The 20,547-nt window shown below is 32.2% G+C and overlaps 1 protein-coding gene across 1 annotated transcript in view; it reads right to left on the bottom strand.

The window, feature by feature from the left end:
- Window positions 1-15,265: 15,265 nt before the first annotated feature.
- Window positions 15,266-20,547, bottom strand: part of LOC134697696 (von Willebrand factor A domain-containing protein 7-like) — a 33,344-nt gene continuing 28,062 nt past the window's right edge. The window contains exons 18-20 of the mRNA XM_063559980.1: window positions 19,766-19,995; window positions 18,690-18,840; window positions 15,266-15,811 (exon numbers count right to left, since the gene is read on the bottom strand). Of these exons, the coding sequence (XP_063416050.1) occupies window positions 15,575-15,811; window positions 18,690-18,840; window positions 19,766-19,995 (618 nt within the window). The 3' untranslated portion in view covers window positions 15,266-15,574. The remainder of the gene's footprint in view (window positions 15,812-18,689; window positions 18,841-19,765; window positions 19,996-20,547) is intronic.

The following is a 20,547-nucleotide window of genomic DNA, read 5'->3' as shown; positions in this document are numbered from 1 at the left end:
AACTTCTTTGATAGTCATTACATGGTATTACTTAGTTTAAAGTGATTAGCAGTTGCACCAGAAAGAAAAATTTGGGTTTTCACACATTTTGTTAACTTTTACTCGAATTTCAGGAAACATGTGCTCTCTGTCAAAAACACGCTTTAAGTTTTAAAAAATGCATTTGAATAATGACTATTAATCGCTCTGCTAAAAGTTTAAATTGTTTGCATATGTGAATTAAGTATATAAAAGTCATATAATGCAATCAGGCTGAAATCGTCAAAAATATGCACTTATTCGTCCTTGGCCTTTGATCTCGATTTGACGGAAATTGCACCGTACGATTTTTTTACGACCGGGCAAAACAGATAGTACATATGTGTAGCTTTAAAATGATATATAATTTAGCCGTGTGTTAGGTAGGTGCATTAAAAATTTAATTTTATGGTTAAAGTCACTCGCCTAACAGGGTATATACTGTGACATTCCCGTGTTAGAGTTTATATCCCCTGAGCCGAAGGCGAAGGGGATATAAGCCCTCAGCCGGGAATGTCACAGTATATACCCTGTCTTGGACCTGAATTACACATATATTACGGATTACCCCTAACTTAAATGTTATTTTCCAGTGCAGGTATTTGTAGAACATTCACAACGCAGTTTGTATATTCATTACATGCATGTTTATTGTCTCTTAAATATTTTGAGTAATACATTTAAACATTGTTAAATGCAACTTGTTTATCTTGACAATTTTTTTCCGTTTCAATAAAGTTTTTAGATATCATTTTTTGTGTGTGTGGCTTTGTTTTTTACAACACATATATTGAAAAACCCAACCTAATATGTTCGGCATACGTGAAGGATTTTTTTTATTTTATCGTGTATGTAATAATTGATAATTCATAATTACACTTTGAAGATTAAATTTAAGTGTTAAGAGTGTTAGTTGCGTGATTTTGTATTAAAATTGTATTATTGACTGAAGCACGTCTTTATTTTCCCTCTATGAGCTTCTGACATTCCATAGTGTTCTGTATAGCTTCTGACTACTTCACATAGTAACCGGTGTAGTGATGACATTTTTGAGGTTCCAATTGGGGATAAAAACGTTGTATACACCCCGGCAGTTTCCTGAATAAATACTGACATCTCTGTGTTGTTATCCAGTCACAAACCTCTACACATTTGTAATCCGTAATATATGATTATATTTCAGTTCTATGTCATATTTCATAACGCAACAATTTGTAAGACTTGTAAAACTAATTACTGATCAAGCATGTCGTAATTTTATTTACAGTTAATATAAGAAGGGACATTTTCTAATGCATACGTTTAAACGTAGTGTTAATTTCCAGATCATACCGTAGAAGACAGACAATAATATATTTGCAATGTTTTGGTATGCAGAAAAAGGCAAAATGGTATTTTTCAATAATACACTTAAAGATATACATGTTACTAATTTTTTCCCGTAAAGCGCAGTTTTTTTCTTCTATTTAGACAAACAGTGTGTCCTTCACATTACATAACAAAAAACCACTTGTGAATCCTAAAGCCTCATATTACATGCTTTAAATAGAAAACAAATCTGTACCTTTTGTAAATATTACACAAAAGAAACTATTAATATGATTCAACACAATGACAAGAACAATATTCACCCGGCAGCCATTTAAATTTTGATCAACGCAATAAAAAATATGATTTTAATTTAAATATCTGAAACATCTGTAAGACTTTGAATTTGAAACGATATAAATGAAATCGCATACTGTGTAAGAAAAAAATCCAGAATATCTAATTGATTATTATTAATAATTATATATTTATGTATATATATTGAGTATAGTCAATAGCGCCTGGTTATATTTACATTAAAAAAAATCTTCAAAGGGGGGAAATGTTATAGGTAACTTTTCATCCTAAAAGTTACATAATAACGGTTTTGACCTGACGATAAAACCATACCTGCGCCATTCTGGTTTTCTTTGCAATATATTTGTTCCTTTTGTTTACCTATTATATCACACTTAAGTAGCTTCCGGAAGAAACAAGTGGTGTTTGTAATGCAATAATCTCTATTAAATGACTTATCAGTATTAACACACATTGTGTTATTCATACAGATTTATTATTGAAAATAAAAATGTTTTAAGAAAAAAACCTGCATGATAACAATGAATATTTATATTTAATATAATGAAGAAAGCTTTTGAGGTATTTTCGTTTTAATTAGGTTTTATTATCATGTTCTCTAATTCTTTGTTGTTGTTGATATAATAATTAATATTTCTTTGGGAAAATAAACTAATCCCAATTAAAAACCAATGATATGTTGCCCGTTTGTGTTCAGAAATGCACAATGCTAAGTTCAGATCAAAATTGTCCTCAAATAATAAGATACCTAGGTAAAGTTTAAAACGAAAGTGTTAATGTACATATGTATTTATATGTAATAATATGAAAGAAGCATACCTGATCAGACATCGATGAAATAAACAAAATAAAAAAATATTTAGTCCACTTGTTTAATTAACATAGGAATCTCGTCTTCTATCAGACACCGATAAGAATATGCAGTCAGTACACATATTACATATTGAAGTGATTCATTATCAATTGAACAGTTAATAATCGTAAATATAGTCTATTTAAACAGATCAATAGTGACAACTATGCAATTTATAACAAAAAAATATTCACTTTTAAATCTTAATCTAAAAATAGTAGGGCCAATAAAACTATTTACGTTAACAAGAGATATTTCAGATCAAAAGCCATGCAATTGAAAAGTATAAGATTTTCATTGCAGAAGAGATCAGGGTAATCTATTTTCTATCAAGTAGACAAATATCCTTTAAAAACATTCATGTAAATATTAAACCAATTGTTGAAGGAGCCGTTTGTCGATTATGAAATGCATAACTAAATATTCGGATTATAACACATCTTAAGGGAAACAATTAACCCAAGATGACAAAGAGGAAATACATGGCGACATACACCTATTTGCTTTTTGACTTTTTTTGGAAAACCTACGATATTCATCAGGTCCACTGGTTCGATAATGCACGGATATGCCTATGTAATATCTATTCAATAATTATTAATTTATAAACAAGCATGTACAATTTGATAATTCTAGACACAAACATGCCATATTATCTCTGTAAGTTTTAATTTACAGTGAAACAAGTAAATTCTACACTCGAGTGGTAGATTATAGACTTGGATATATGTGTACCACAGCCGATATAAAGCAACAGACGAATAAGCCTGTTTAGCACATTACAAAGCCTTAAACATTTTGGCGTTCAAAACATCTTTACAAGTTTGTTTTTTTGTGTGGGGGGGAATAATTAAAAAAATACCTGTTGTTTTGACAGACATATTTAATTTATCAACCTCATTGACCATTTTCTGCGTTTATGGTAACTAACAATAATGATATTTCAAGAAATAATAATGTAATTTTCTGAAGATCGAAGCGTTGTCAATCTTATATATTTTGTTGATTTATGAAACAAGAAAAAAAATGGTTTAAATCATATTTAGAAATCAATATTTAAAAAAAGAGGCACCAAAGATACACAGGTAATATTCAAACTTATATGTCGATGCCAATCTGAAAACGTCATGGCAATAAAAGAGAAAAAAAACATAAGTTAAAAAAAATATACTACATGGAAAATATTTCAGACTGAACAACATAAACCCAATTAAACAGCTTATAAAGAGTAAGTAGATTCTGCTAAAATGTGGGACTTGTCGTGATTTAATGAAAGAATAAGCAGGCTCTGAGTCTAATTTGGTGATTTCCAATATAAGGATACGAGAACAGGATTATGGTTGCATCAATTGAAACATATTCATAATTATATGTGACAAAAATGGCGATAACGGTCAACAAGCTTGTGACGGTGTCAGGATGACCTTAGCATCCCCAATTTGGTATAATAATAACTTTTCGTTAATATCGTATCAACTGGGAGATATATATTCAATACTTAGGTTCTTTAAGAATGTTGCAACAGAGACATGTAAAGTTCAGAACTGGGAAACTGCAATCATCTGAAAATTTTTGTTATTATAACATTTTGTTCTCAACCGACTCTCAAAAATATAAGACGTACTTAACCGTATCTGCTGTATCTCATATATAATGTATGATGGGATAGATGTGCACAACTTATTCTGCATGCGTCAAGTATTTGATGATGCGAGGACAGCATCTGTAAAGTGGAACGGGAAGTGAGTGTTATAATCTTAGCATTTTGTTTACTACAAAACTCCTGTGAAAAGTATGGCTAATACGAATAACGAAACAAGTCAGCAAGGAGAAAACACAGGATTGGTACCAATTGAACTCCTTTCATAAATGCACACATACCTATAAAGGCCACACACTATTTATCAAATTCATGGAAGTAAAACTGCTAGTAGATTATTCTCAGGAGCGTCCTTAACTTGCGAGCATAATGCATACATAATACAGAGGATATAAAGAAATAAACGGCTTACACATTTCCCTGATTACCAACATCTACTTCTGATATACGAGCCACTGTAGCATTTGATATATGGTTTCTACGGAACTTCCTACGGTTAACCCCTTATTTACATACACAAATTTATTAACACATTGAAAATCTAGGTATTTTCAAAAATTAAAAATGTACTGTTAATACATTCGACATTTTATGACAAACGTTACTTTTGAATCTTCTTCTATCGTTTCTATTTGTAAATAGAAAAAATAAGCAGACGTAAGCATGTGATATGTCACAACTCAAGATTTAAATAGTAATTTGACCGAAAAAACTTTTATACAACATCTTTTAAAAACCTGGACTGTTCCACGGACAATTTCGTCGACGGAATTGAATGGGCTACCTTATGGTTTTGTGAGTCTTTGTTTAATCCTTGGTTTTGATTGTTATTGTCTTATTGTCTTCTGGTGATGAAACTCGACCAACTTGTAAATTTATGAACCAATACCAGTCTGATATGTAAAATCCGCAATTCATTGCTCTTCATAACTATTTCAATAAACATGACCATAATCCCTTTAATCTAGATGAAAGTACGCATCATCGAAAAAAATTATCGCCACTCCAATATCACTTTTCTAAGTATTCTTTTTCTTAGAGATACAGAAAAAAATCTGTATAAGGAATTTTGGTACTGCAATGACATATGGTTGCAATGATAACATGAACGGAGTAAGATATTTGTTGAACCCATGTCGTGGAGCTTTGATGTCCTTCTTTCACATCTACATCATCTGAAAGGGTAACATTACATAACAACTACTCATTTGTTTGTTAATTTTCTAAACAATTTCAGAAATAATACATTTGAAAAATTATGCACAAATATTTTGTTCTCTAATATATAAAGACTGGAAAGTATAATTTGTGATGTAGCTCTTTTCCGTCTTTTTAAACCAGATCAGAAGCATTACATGATGAAAAAGAAAGATGAAAGATGCCAATGAGACTCTCAAGTTCACAAGTCAAAATTAAAAGGACAAATCATGACTTAAAAGACAAACAGACAAACAACAGTGCACAAAACACAACATAGAAGAATACAGACTAAGCAACACGAACTCCAGGAGAAAAATAGTTGGAGTGTCTCACGTGCTTGGCAGGGTACACATATCCTGCTTTTGAACACTTAAGATATATGTAGGACTCAAATCTATGGTGGGTTCCAAATCTATGGCAGATTCCTAATCTATGGTAAATGTGACGTCATGCAATCCAAAATCTATGGCAGATGTTTTACAATCCTAATCTATGGCAAGTTTTGTAATTTCTTAATCTATGGCAGATTTATGTTCACGGTTTCCAAATATATTGCAAATGTTGTGCAAATGGAAATTAAAGCAGTACCTATACGACCAATAATTTTTCCTAAACAAGTGGACATGTACGACTACTGTAGCATGTCTATAAACGTTTGTGAAATAAACATTCCATGATGGTCAAACAAATCGTGGTGGCAAAAATAACGTAAGTGATGAATTCTTAAACAGATTTCAAGATTGAAATGATGTGCTCAGTAAGAATAACATTTTCTAATCTTTGTATGGTACCTGTTTAACCCATTCATTAAACCAACTAGTCTAGTAAGTCCCTTAACATACAAGACGGTGGTTTTTTTATAAAACAGAAATGATAAATTAAAATGAACAGTTTCAATTTTCAAATAATATCTTTTTCTTCGTTAATGCATCTTTTTTATTTAATGAAGATTTCAATCAAATTGGTATCCGATTATTTTATCTTTCACTTTATCGCGGGCTTTGGCCGGTACAGCACATTTCGTGCGCCTTACGGATAATAGGTCACATTTTCCTTTAAGCCCCGGTCACAACAGATCGTTGATTTTTTGTCGTGAAAGATCGTTAAAATAGTTGTCGTGGCACTGTCGGGCAAACTGTCAAAAAATATGTCGAGTGGTCACATCGGCTACGACATGTCCACGATGGGTCTGTCGCAAGTCTGTTGTGCGACAGTCGTACGACAATCGTGACTTGAATGGGGCTATTTCTCAGGTTTTCATGTCATGGAATGCGCGTTTTACTGTCGTGTCACTGTCGTACACCTGTCGCAAAACAGTCATGGGTCACTCGCGCGTTTAGTTCCGACCTACTGGTATATGAAAAAGGCCCGATTTATTGCGTGCCATTTGCCATTTGCTTTCAATGTTGTTCAGTGTTATAAGTTCGGTTCAAGTTAACGACGTTTTTCGTATTAGTATATATGTCGTGTACATTTTATTATTTTGTACAGGTTATTACTTGTACAAATATTTTAAACAAGTAATTACTTGTATGAAGCCACCATACAGGTTATTACTTGTACAAATATAATTGTACAGGTAATTACCTGTACAATTTTTGTGGAGAAAAAAGATAATAACTTGTACAACTCACTATCTTTTAGTTATATTTGTTTCTTCTTATTTAAAAATCTTATCTTTGAGTTTGCTAGTCTGGATTTTTGTTCTCAATTGTTTATAAGTACATGTATTGATTTTGAAAGGTTTGAGGTTAACAAACGAACGACGGTAGCAAAGAAATAACATAAGCTAACATGACACCTTAATTTAGCTAAAAAGCTTGATGCAACCGAAATACGGACTTCTGGGGAAAGTGACAACGCCGTTAAAGCAAAAATAAATTGTAACCCTTCTACAAATTATTTTCAAACATAAATCATTACAACCATGTTGTCTGTTCTATGGTCCGATTGTTGTCTCTTTGACACATTTCCCATTTCCATTCTCAATTTTATACATGGTCACAATAATGTATGTGACCAACAGAAGGCCTTTTTTCAGAAAAAAATAATGACAACACTGGAGTAACATTCCATGGTCTAAACCTTTCCATTTTCTAGAATTCTTAATAAACTCTTAATCTTAATAATTCTATGTTTAAATATCTTATTTCTTTGCACACGATAAGGAAGCATGATATATGGCATTATACAGCAAGTTCAATCTTTTGTCTTTACATTTGCCTGTCTTAAAGCCACCAGACAGCTGCAGTAAACGTGGCCTTGGCCAACACTTTACGAAAGCAATTGTACATCTTTCCTGACGTTAACCCCAGTGTTTGTTCTTTCGACAGACCACTGACTTTGAGGGTAACATGGTCTACCATGCACCAATTTTAGCTCTAGCAAAAGAAGTTTAAGTTCTGTAATACATTAGACTTACATTCACGTCAATTATCAATTTGCAGAATATGTGGAGCCCACAAAGGTAAACAAACAAAAATGTCAGTGAATTGGTAAGTCACTCCAGTTGCTCTTTTTGTCTTTAAAGTGTGCAGTACCCTGAAATTGGTGATCTTGGTAGTGCATGCTCAACTTGGTTTCAGCGCGACTTTTTTCAAAACACACTGTTCACACATCTGAATGAAAGTCTGATAATTTCTCTACTGATATTGGATTTTTTTTAACACTTGATATGTTTTGTGGATGCCTCGTTCCGTACTCAACTCCAGAATGTGCAGGTGTAATCAAAGTGTAACAATCATCTACTGTAAAATGATGAACTATTTCGTCTCTTTTGCGAGTCAGTTGTCCAAGAAGTATCTTAGAAGTGCAGTCTTTTTGGAAATTAATTTTGCTTCTTTTACATTACTTAAAGTTTCTCTGTAAGTTTCACGTGTAAATATTGAATTATTAGAAGATTTATTATCATCACACAATTTAGGTACTTCATTACGGAAGCCGATAAGGGCCATTCAAAAAAAAAATTATGTCGTTATTACGACAACGCTATGTCGTAATTTCGACATAACATGTCGTTATAACGACATCGCTATGTCGTAATTTCGACATATCATGTCGTAATAACGACATCACTATGTCGTTTTAACGACATAGCTATGTCGTAATAACGACATCGCTATATTTAAAAGAATATGTATTATGATTGGCAAGAGACTAAATGACAAAGAAATTAACAATTATACGTCATCATAATGTCCCCGATAATTATAAAAGCCTTCGCATGGTCAGCTATAAAAGAGGGAAGAAAGCTACCAGAGGGAGAGTCCCCGAAATGCTGTGTGGCAGACAGTGTTATTATTCAATTATTAGCTCCCTTGGTAAAACTCCAAATTTCATATTTAATGTATTCTATTGTTAAATAATTTACATGAAGCTTAATAAGTATATATTTGCAATTGCATAGCTTTTGCTATTTAAATTCATTAATTGAAGATATTTATTTATATTGTAAAGTTTAATATGTGCATCGTCGCAAAATCTTTGGTTACCTTCTTTGGATAACTTCAGTGAGAAACCTATATATGTTATAGATACCAATTTTGATTAACATGGCCCATAGTGCTAGGGCTGTACAGTCAAGACAAAGTCGTTCAGAATAACAAGTCCTGGTCGTAGAATAGCTATGCAGTCACACATGTTGGAAGAATGAAATGTGGAATTATTAGAGGACTGAAAATGTACAACCAAGTCAAGCCAAGCTTTCCATCTCCCTTTAAATAAGCGCAAACTACATGGCTTCTTAGTATAAGGGTGTATGGAAGTATTGATAGCTCTATTTCTACTTTCAAACGTTGGGCACGCGCGATGTTCCTACAACCCCTAGGATTTAAAACTGAATCTTCGAAATTTCATCCGCAAAAAAAAATAAAAATGTTGGAAAACACGAATCAATATTAAAACAAATTCAATATATGTTTTGAATTATGTTTTACAGATCTTGCTCATTTCCTAAGTAATATCTAGTATATTTGAGGATTAAAAAAAGAAAGCTATGTAAAAAAAAGACGGATGTCCCCATCCAACGTTACATTTATGAAAAACTGTTTTAACTTTTATGTATAGCTATATATATATATATAGTGATCCTATTTCTTATTCTCTGATCTTCTTGATTCTTGACAGGAACAACGACATGTGTCGGTTCTTTGTGGCGTTAAAGCCGTTATTTTACTAAATTTCATTTGACTCGACTGCATATTATAGTAGAAAATTAATAAAAAATAGTGAGACAATAATAATATCTAACAGAAGTACAAAGATTTGCCTCATGTGAGTTCAAATATTGCTAGTTCAATAAAATCTTCTCTACACAGTCGTTTTTTCAAACGGTAGCCATTTTTTCCAAGTTGATATTTCATTTTTCAAAGCAGTTAAGGCGTATTTTTTTTTATAATTGATCAAAACAAATGTTAAATATACGAAGAGTAAAAAATGCCAAGATTTTTTCCTTATTAACTACATATTTAGGTCTTAAAGGAATAAAATGCTTCCATACATTACAAAACGCTAGCCAATTTTTCCAAATGTCTGAAAACGTCTAAAATCCTAAAGACGCTAATTTCCGACGTTAAATGTGCTAAAGTTTCAATTAAATGTGTATGATAATTAAAACAAATCGTGTTTTGAAATTTGGAGAAAGATGTTAATGATTGCTGCCGAAAAAAAAATAGTGCATGTTGCTAAAGACTCCGCCCGGGGAAATAGGTTCGACACAGGTTAAATTTTGCAGTTTTTATTAATTGTATAGCTTTTAACGATTTATTTAAAAGAATTTGGAAATGGGGAGAATATCCCATTTTGTAAAATGAATTGAAATTTATGTTACGAAAGTACTCCGAAATAGATAATTTAAAGTCGTCACTTCAGTTAGGTGCAATCACCAATATCAAAACACTAAATACCAGTTCACGGAATGTTTTACTTCGTGATTTGTCCTGCTATTTCGTGATGAAAGTAATTCCTGTACTAGTGAAACCGGAACTTTTCATCAATATAAACTTGTTCATGAAATGGAGGTAATTGAAAGACAAATCCCAAACAGCAACGAAAACCGTTTCATCGAATAAAAAAAAACCGTGATTATAATTTTGTTTGCCGTTTTCGCGGACGACCCAGGAGTAGATTACTATATTTTAAAATGTATATATCTGAAGATGACTTGGGAAATAATTCTCAAGCCAAGGTTCAAGTAATTGAAGGGGTGTATTTCGACAACTTATGTGTCAGGGAAAATACAATTCTATTCAAATTTAACCATGGGTAAAAATGTTCGATTTACTTGCAGAGTGTCAGATATATTTGTATTGGGGATGAATTAAGATATAGAAATTTCACAATGACAGATGATATGCAACTTGAAAGTTAAACATCCTATGATAAAAAAAAATATGAAAACCGTATACATGTACTTCCGTCCCATCTTTCCTTCCTACATTACTTGCGACAGTACTGCATTTTAAGTTAAAGGGTAAACATTATGAAATCGATTTCCGTGACAACTCGAGGTAATTTTTTGATAAAATGACATCACAAAACGAACAGAACCAGAATCAACCAACAATATAAAAAACAGAATAAAACTTGCAAAAATTAATCGAAGCCAAAGACCCTCTTCGACGTTGCATTTTAAGTGTAACGTGTTGTAGGAATATCGTGCCCACCGTTTGACAGTAGCATTAGAGCAATTGATATTGTAATTCACCCTTATTACAAGAAGCCATGAAGTATGCGCTTATGTTGAGGAAGATGGGATGCTTAGCTGGCAAGTTAGGCTCGCATGTTAAAATAGTATTATCTACCTAATCTGTCTGTACAGCCATTTAACAAACGATAATTTATTAACCTTAATTGTTTTTTATAAAATATATAAGTTTCTCACTGAAGGTATCCAAAGAAGGTAACCAAAGATTTTGCGACGATGCAAATATTAAACTTTACAATATAAATAAATATCTTCAACCAATGAATTCAAATAGCAAAAGCTATGCAATTAACAAATATATACTTATTAAGCTTCATGTAAATTATTTAACAATAAAATATTAATGCATTAAATATAAAATTTGGAGTTTTACCAAGGGAGCTAATAATTGAATAATAACACTGTCTGCAACACAGCATTTTGGTGACTCTCCATCCGGTATCTTTCCTCCCTCTTTTATAGCAGAATATGCGGGGGCTTTTCTAATTATCGGGTGCATTATGATGACGTATAGTTGTTAATATCTTTGTCATTTAGTCTCTTGGCAATCATAATACATATTCTTTTATATATAGCGATGTCGTTATTACGACATAACGATGTCGTTATAACGACATAGTGATGTCGTTATTACGACATGATATGTCGAAATTACGACAAAGCGATGTCGTTATAACGACATGTTATGTCGAAATTACGACATAGCGATGTCGTATTAACGACATGCTATGTCGAAATTACGACATGCTATGTCGTTACTACGACATAATTTTTTTTTTGGAAGTGCCCTTATCGGCTTCCGTACTTCATCATGACATTTCATTTTTTATATACTGTTTTCAATTTTTACACTTTAATTTTGACTACTAAACTGAACAGTTTTGCCTCATATAAAGTGTACTCACACATTGAATGTTTGTACCTTTTGGCTGAGTAATAAGTTATTTGTTAAAAGAGAAACGATTTGTTGTGAACTTCAAATAGACCGAGGTAAAATAATGATTTGTACAAGTTATTATCTTTTTCTCAGTAAAATTTTTACCAGTAATTACTTGTACAATTGTATTTGTACAAGTAATAACCTGTATGATGGCTTCATACAAGTAATTACTTGTATAAAATGTTTGTACATGTAATAACCTGTAGCAAAATAATAACATGTACACGACATATATTAGAAATGTTCCGCGAATTTAAAGCAAGGTGCCACCGAAAAGAAAAATAAACAAAGGAAAGGTGGTAGCAGGTAACATGGATGATGTAGACCAGACGGAGGTCCCCCTACCATAAGCTGAAGCGTATGAAGATTCGGAAACTATTGGAGACGTCACTGGGGACGGGGACGAATATATGTTGCAGGTCGAACGTACAACTATCGTACGGCAGACAATCTATGTTGTGCGAGCATAGTACGAAATTTGATATTCGAGAGACAATCGTGCGACTGTATCACGAGTGTCTGTCGACAGTCGTACGATTGTTAAATATTAAAATGGTTTATTTTGGTACCCAAAATAATGTGTTTATCGTGCGATAGTCTCACGGCTGTGATAAGACACTCTCACGACAGCCACAAGACAGTGACACGACAAAAAATCGTAGAGCAAAAAAGGTTCATGTCAAATTTTTGTCCCATGACTCAAGACAGCGCCACGATGCTAAAAATATCGTGCGAGGTCGTACGACGATCACAGATGACCCACGATTGGACAAAAATTCCTGCCGTGTCGTTGCATAAATGTGTCGTGGGTTTGTTGTGACCAGAGCTTTAGACTCTCCACAAATTGGTGTCGAGGGAAATGCCTTTATCTGAAATAGTGTTCAAAACTATAGGTTCTGTCAACGTTTGCGGGGCCGACGATGTAATGGCGTTATTCAATTGTGACGCAATTCAAAGATCTGTCATAGATTTGGGAAAAAACAAAAATCTACCATATATTTGAGTTGTTAGGCGTTTGTAACGTCACACTTGCCATAGATGAGGAATCTGCCAAAGATTTGGAACCTGCCATAGATTTGAGTCCTACATATATATTTATGAATCAATTTGTTTCATTGCAATGCACGTAAAATTAATTTCCTACAAATGTCTAATTTAAGGGGAAACCTTTTTTAACCGTTTTTTACGCAACATGATGTGACGTACTATGATTTTGTGGTAACACACCTGATGTAATCGGCTATTGGAACATGTTCGTTGTCATTTGGATTTTTCATAACAGTCAATCAATTGTTTATGGCCTCCGTTAAATTCAAAAAGGATTGCAAATTAGAAATTAAGCTTTCTTATATAAATATAGGAAGATGTGGTGTGAGTGCCAATGAGACAACTCTCCATCCAAATAACAATTTAAAAATGAATCGGTGCTATAAATATAAACAACCTTTCATCGCGAGGAGGTAACTTCTAACATTCAACTTTATATTTTTTAATCAGACTGTGCCTAATCTATTCTACGGTTACACCATAAGTATAGATGGCATCTAAAGTATTCAACTATAAAGAAGAATTGTAGGGCCTTGATTCAGAATAAAACATGAAAAAACACCTCAGACATTTGACTGTGTCCACTCGCCTTATATTAACAGCCCCTTTGACCATTGCTAGGAATCTAATTTTGTCAGAATGGGTTGTTTCAGCGTTCCGGTCTCTGATAAAACGTTGAATACAAAGTTTGAAAAACTATGAAAATGATCAATCAAATACCTTATGCAGAGACAAAGAAGCTATTAAATGTCTATTATATATTCACGATCGATTAATTGTTGTTTCTGCGGTCAGAGCTTTGAATAATTTTGTTGTGTATGAACATCCTACATCAACGGCAGTCTTATAAAAGATTTAGGGATACATGAGCCATCAGGTAATCCCACATAATCAAACATATCATTTGACAAGAATGAAATTTCGCGATCTTATCAATGAACATTTAATTAAACAGCCAATGTATGGAGTTAACTTGTTTGTATCGGATACTTAAGGTTGAAAAATTCCAAACAAACATCGTTGCATTGCCTGCTCATCTGCATTTTCTGCAATTGAAGATTCCATTGGATTGACAAAAATGTTGTCCGTAGTGAAAGAAGGTGTTCAGATATATTATGAAACTGTTCACTCGCAAGGTGATGATAATTATTTCATATACGGATTCTAAAAACAGTAAATCACTATCTTTTTTTTTTTTTAAATTTACCAGCACTTGCTACCACTTTTCCTTATTTGAAATTCAAAAACTCATCTAAATGAAATAATCCACAATTCATTTCAACTTGTAAATGATAGCATTCGCTATGCATTTATTGCTTTAGAATGTCATTTGGCGTATTTTGATTAAAGTAAACTTATGCTCCACCGAAGAAGAAGTGATCAGTATGCTGGAATTTCTTACTGACAAATTTGAAATACTATTGTTGAATTAAGAGGATGCCCTTTGTCAAAAGATTGTCGTCATTCCGATGGCATTTTTTTATTATCTTTTTGATACTTTGTGATCTAGCTGTCAGAAAACTGCGAGTACTTTCAAATTTGTTCCTAGTGTCTTTTTGTTGTTTGGATGCACAAGTTCCCGGCCAGGTCAACTGGTACTTTTGTTAATCTGATGAGTTAACCCTTTTTCAAATGATTTTTAAAGTTCGTTCTTAAGGTGTACTGTTACTTTTTTTATATAAATAAGGCCCTTAGTTTTCTCATTTGAATTGTTTTACATTTTAATTTCTGGGCATTTTATAGGTTACTAGTCGGTATGGAGTTTGCTCATAGGTGAAGGCCGTACGGTTACCTATAGTTGGTAATGTCTGTGTCATTTCGGTCTCTTGCAGACAGTTATCTTATTGGCAATCATACCACATCTTCTTTTTTATAATAACAACTCTTGAGTACCATAAACTATGACACACGAGCTGATTATAATTTTTGAATGATAGATTTATGCAATCAGATCAGCAATATATGAACTTCATAAATTTTTCAATTCATATAAAAAGCTTGGAGCTGCTACAATACACCAAGACGTTATTAAACGCACCAGTATTTGGCCAGAAGGTTGACGAACTATGATCATATCCAAGATTTGTTTTAAACTTTTTAAAACGAACATAATAATGATATAAAGGAACATTCATCAGTTTGCATATTTTATGTTGTGTCAGTATATCTCAATTCTGTCTCAATTAGTTGAGTTTCTGGTATACCCATGAATAACTTTAAGATAAATTTATTTATAATGGAGAAAATAGCTGAATGTTTGCAGTAAATTCCGTTGTGTCTCGCTACAGCATATAAGAAAAAGACAATGCCATTTAATCATATTTGGAAAATAGTAAACATACAATATTTTGTGCATGCGCAAATATTTCATGACAGTTGTGAGTGTGATAAAAATTTGATCCTAATCGGTCAACAAACAGACATTATACACAAAAAAGTCATGTGAAAAAAAATAATATGCAAACAGTCAACGCAGATCCATACATACAAAACAAAATAAATTTTATGATGCAAAAGATAGTATTACAAAGTAATAAAAGAGCCTATTATTGTGAAAGCACTAAGTTGATATGTTGCTAATGTCATTCAAAGGTTTTCCTTCTCGTCACTATGCTCTTCTAATGTTACTGGATGATATTCTACACTACTGGGGTGTTGATTTTTGTCTATTCCTCCTTTAATGCTTAGGTTTACATTATAATTTACATTGTATGATGATGCCCGTTTAAATTTTCTGTAAGCAATGAATCCTATAATCGACAAAACAACAACAATAATGACACCAACTACTATCGCTATGACAATTACTGTGTAACTACCCTCCTAAAAAATAAGTGGTTTTAGACATTAAACATTATATGTTACGTAATATAAAATTGTTGAAAAGTAAAATAGTATTAATACTAAATTAAAATTATACATAGTTAATATATATAGATTCTGACACTGCAACAAGTGCTAACGACATTTCTCCACTCGAGACAGTTAAATTTTAACACGAGTTATAGTGTCGGAATCTGTTTCTCTAATGCTTTTTATCGTTCTTTTTCAAAGATTTGCAGAAACTTGTGCTCTTTACATGCGACGTCATCAGGCATTGTCGCCTTTTTTAATGACGTCACAATAGGAAAATTCAAAAGAAAACAAAACATTTAGATGTAATAATCAAATTTCGACTAATCATTTGCCGAGAACAGATTTTTCACTGGTGAGGAGAAATATTTCTCTCACACCGGTCAGGTAATGTGAAAAGAGTACAAAAATTAGAGAAACATAGTTCTCAAACTGATGTTTTGCTTTATTCGGCTAGTCTATAACCTAGTTTCCCTGAAAGTCCGAAAATAGTCTTGAAGTATAAAATCCTGGTACTGACGTTGTTTATTATTTGAATTACGTGTTTAAGTATAGTGTTATGTTTTTTTTTTGTCTTTGTTTATATCTTAACTTCAATTTTTATATCCATTTGGTGTGGCTAGGTGTGCATACACTCTACCATTGTGTTATTGTACTATGGTACTTTTTAGTATTCTGTTCTGTCCTTTCGACCTTACAGCTTTGTTTCTATATTTCTTTTTGCTTTTCTTAGCCGATATAGTTATTTGTTTTAAAGTGATTAAGGTTGTAAAATAATGTTGACTTTTATCATCATATATGGTAATTGAATAGACATCTGTCATGCAATTGTTGGAAAAATCTATGTATACAACAGGTTAAATCAAACACATGTTACCTTAAACGTTAAACTATGACATTGGTTTGATGTGTTCAAGGTTTTGATTTTGCCATTTGTTAATTAACTTTCCATTTTGAATTTTTCTTTGAATTCAGTTATAATTCTATTATTTTTTTTTTACTGTAAGAAACGTCGCACGCTACTGGTGTTACTTTGGTGAAATCACGGACAAGACACATTCTTCTTGTTAATTTTTAAACATAAACAATGATATTATAAAGTGTTGTATATCATTTTAAAGCTTTTAAACTCTTCTTTCAGATTATTGCAATTTTGTATATGTAACAAACTATTTTCATTACTTAGAACTCAATAAAACCTTTATTTTGCACAATGATTTCCTTGTCCCGCGTTACACTTTTAGTTTTGTGAAATTCTGAATACCGTAAAAAACATATAATCTTTTTTACCAAACGATATAAAAGTTTGTCTGGAACAAGCAATTTATAAGTGGGCGATGACGTAATGTCGAGTTTTCTCTCTCAAAAAGACGGAAATATAAGAAAAAGGGATCAAGATGATACAAGTTATGTGTCCCATGCACGAAAGTTTGCCGTATTTTTTTTTTAAATTGTCCCAAAAAGGGAATTTCAGAGCAATCCCCATGTCGAAAGCAAATTATTCTTATACTAGTATTTTGTACAAAGATCACACTTTCGCATCATGCAATAATCCGGAAATTTTAAAACAAATTCTTTTTACTCGAGTTGATTAGCAATGTCCGACATTTTGTCCCCTTCAAACCAAATTAAATGTAAGGTTACGTTTTCTGTGTTTTCATGATGTTTACTTAATACAGTGCCATTCGCTACATACATTTTGTTATAATGGATAAAAGTACAAAAATGTATCTCTATTTTGATATTAAATTCCCATAAACTAAATCTAATATACAAGATATCAGATAAAACTAAAATGTCCGATACAATGTCCCCACATACGATTTTGACGTTATTTAATCAAATGTGCTTCTAACGTTCCGTCTAATTGTCATGATTGCGATTTTCACAGACGATTTGTAATACGGCTATTTTATTTTGTTTCTTGATAAGAAAACTTTAAAATTAATGTTTTATTTTGAAGCTCTTCCAATTCACAAAGAAGGGGTGGGGAGAGAGATTTCCTCGCGGAACTGAAGTGTTTTCCGGACTATATATATATAGTCGGATCCGCTATAATACAAATTATTACAAATAAAACAGCTATAATAATTGTTCCCGCTAATTCCCGTGCATATATTTGTGCAGAATTGCCATGCTAGATATGCCGTAGTCCCTTTGCCTTTACATTCTGGAGTGGAAAAATGAATGCATTTGCAGTGCATAGTTTATCCACAAAAAAAAAAGAAATCGATTGCCCTAATAATTCAAATGTATATATTTATTATAATAAATGGTTGCAATGCAAGTAACTTTTTTATTTTTAATTTGTTAATAAAACTAAAGCTAAACATCTTTAATCTAAGAAAAAATCCTTTCCTATGGAAAAAAATCAATCCTTTAAAATTTATTGTAAAAAGCCATCTGAACAACATGGATTCCAACGTTTTTATTTTGACTGACGTCTTTGAGTGTGTAACGTTAGGTGACACCAGTATCGTGCGACGTTTCTAACCTAGTTTTTTAACCAACCACTGTATATTTATATATGTAATGATGCCTCAGCGTTCTTGTGCATATCTTTTTGCATGTAAGGTTTTGAAATAATAATTTTAAGTGTATGTTCTATCGCCGAGATTATTGATGGAATATTTAATGCAGGTCGTTATGCAATGTTTTCAACATAATCTAGATGATGTTTTTATAGTACTATGGACTATTTGACTGTCTTCAGACATCTTTTGTTGTTGTGTATTTCAGTTTGGAAGAATCAATACTCTTATACATTACAAATTCTTATTAATACTCTTATACATTACAAATTCTTATTAATACTCTTATACATTACAAATTTTAATTATTATGTTACCGAATTATCTGTCGCCACTGGGGAATTATCGGGGTCATAAAATTCCATTGGCGTAACAATTTGACCTCCTGAAAATTCTATTCTACATTGCGCTATATAACCATCAGTGTCGACAGCAGCAAGTACAATTGAAGGTGTACAACAACTCCCTCTGTGGCGAGATAAAAAAAAAATATGCTTATACAATATGGAATACAACTATCTATCAGCCATGGCTATAGGGAGACGAGTGTGTTTCTTAAAGTACAGAATATACAAGTCATCATCGTTGCATCTAAACAGGAGTAAGTGTACATTCTGAAATTGTAATCATTGAAAGCGAATCAAATTTCTGAAAGTGTTATAGAATTATGATGGTATCAAAGTTGTTTCAATTGGTGTCTGCTGATTTGATATATAAATTGGTTTTTTTTAATCTACAGAAACAGGTTTGCAATAAGTGGTACACAGCTAGTCTCAAATAGGAATTCCGTTAACTACATAAGCAAAAAGCTAATTTAATACAGGATCATGCAATTGGCTAGATAAAGACTTACATTTAATTTATTCAATACAAAGCTTAATTAATATCCTTATTTTTATGCACATACTATTGACTGGATAAAGTGTCATGTTCCATGTATTTAATACAAAGCTATATGATGCTGATATGCACAAGACCACGTGCATTTTGCATTTAAAATATATAATGCTTATAATAATCATAAAGATATTGAAATCACCATTCATTTGATAATTACAGGACGTTGACGACTTGCATTCAGTTGACGTAAAACAAAGCAAACGTGATACTGATATTCAAAGGACGTTAGCTTTGACTAGCTAACAGGTCAATTTCTCCTTTTGATTATATGTAAAGTTACCTGATGATTATATTCACAGAACTATGACTTTATTTTAGGTAAGGACTCATATTCCTTTACAATGATACAAAGTTCACCCAATACTGATATTTATTGCACAAAGCTATTGCGTAAATAGGGAATCGTATTCAACTCTTATACTACATTGCTAACCTGACGCTTTCAAAGAACAGTAATTTTAACTAGATAGAACTTAAATAATGCAAAGCTTACTTGATACTAATATTCACAGGACCATGCCTCAGGCCAGATATATCATCATAGACTAATTCAGTTGCTGAGCCAACGGATGAAGTAAAATTGTCCAACTCAGTACCTTTGAATTTTATTTCAGCATCTACGAGCCAGTGATATTTATGGCATTGTGCAGTATTCAAGGACGAATTACCACAAGTTCCATTGACAGTAACAACTGTACAAACTGGTCTTTCAATGTCAGTTACCTTTAAAAATCAAGTTTAACACATGCGTTATTATATAGAAGCAGGGAAACATGAAGTTGGTTTTCTGTGCATTGTCTTACTTCGGGGAAGGGGAGATAATGTAGAAGAAAATAAATAAGATTGTCATAGTTAAAACTTGACAGTTGTTTTAGACAGAACTCCTTATGAAAATTGATTGTTTATGAGAAGTAGAACTCATTTTTTTCAATCAATTACAGCGTAATTCAATTTCGTTAAGGATGTCCTTTCGTGCTCACCAAATATTGTATCAACAGCATGAAACAACGCTATATCACTAATTTTATCTAATTGAAATCTGTTCTGAAATATCGAAAATTAGAGAGAATGTTATAAATATCATAACATCTCTATATTAAAAAAAATATACAAAAAACCTTTCTTTTTCAAAATTCACGCTTTAAAAAAAAACTACAATAAGGCTTAAATATGCAATCAATTTGTATTGCACCCATTATCGTCAAATCGAGAGAAGGTTGTGCGCTTGGCAAATCTGTACATTTTGTGTTTAATATTCATTTAAAGAAGTGTTGA

This window comes from Mytilus trossulus, chromosome 14 (assembly GCF_036588685.1).
Source record: "Mytilus trossulus isolate FHL-02 chromosome 14, PNRI_Mtr1.1.1.hap1, whole genome shotgun sequence".
Lineage (NCBI taxonomy): Eukaryota > Metazoa > Mollusca > Bivalvia > Mytilida > Mytilidae > Mytilus > Mytilus trossulus.
The sequence above is the reverse complement of the archived record's forward strand: the minus strand, read 5'-3'. Positions and strand labels throughout refer to the sequence as shown.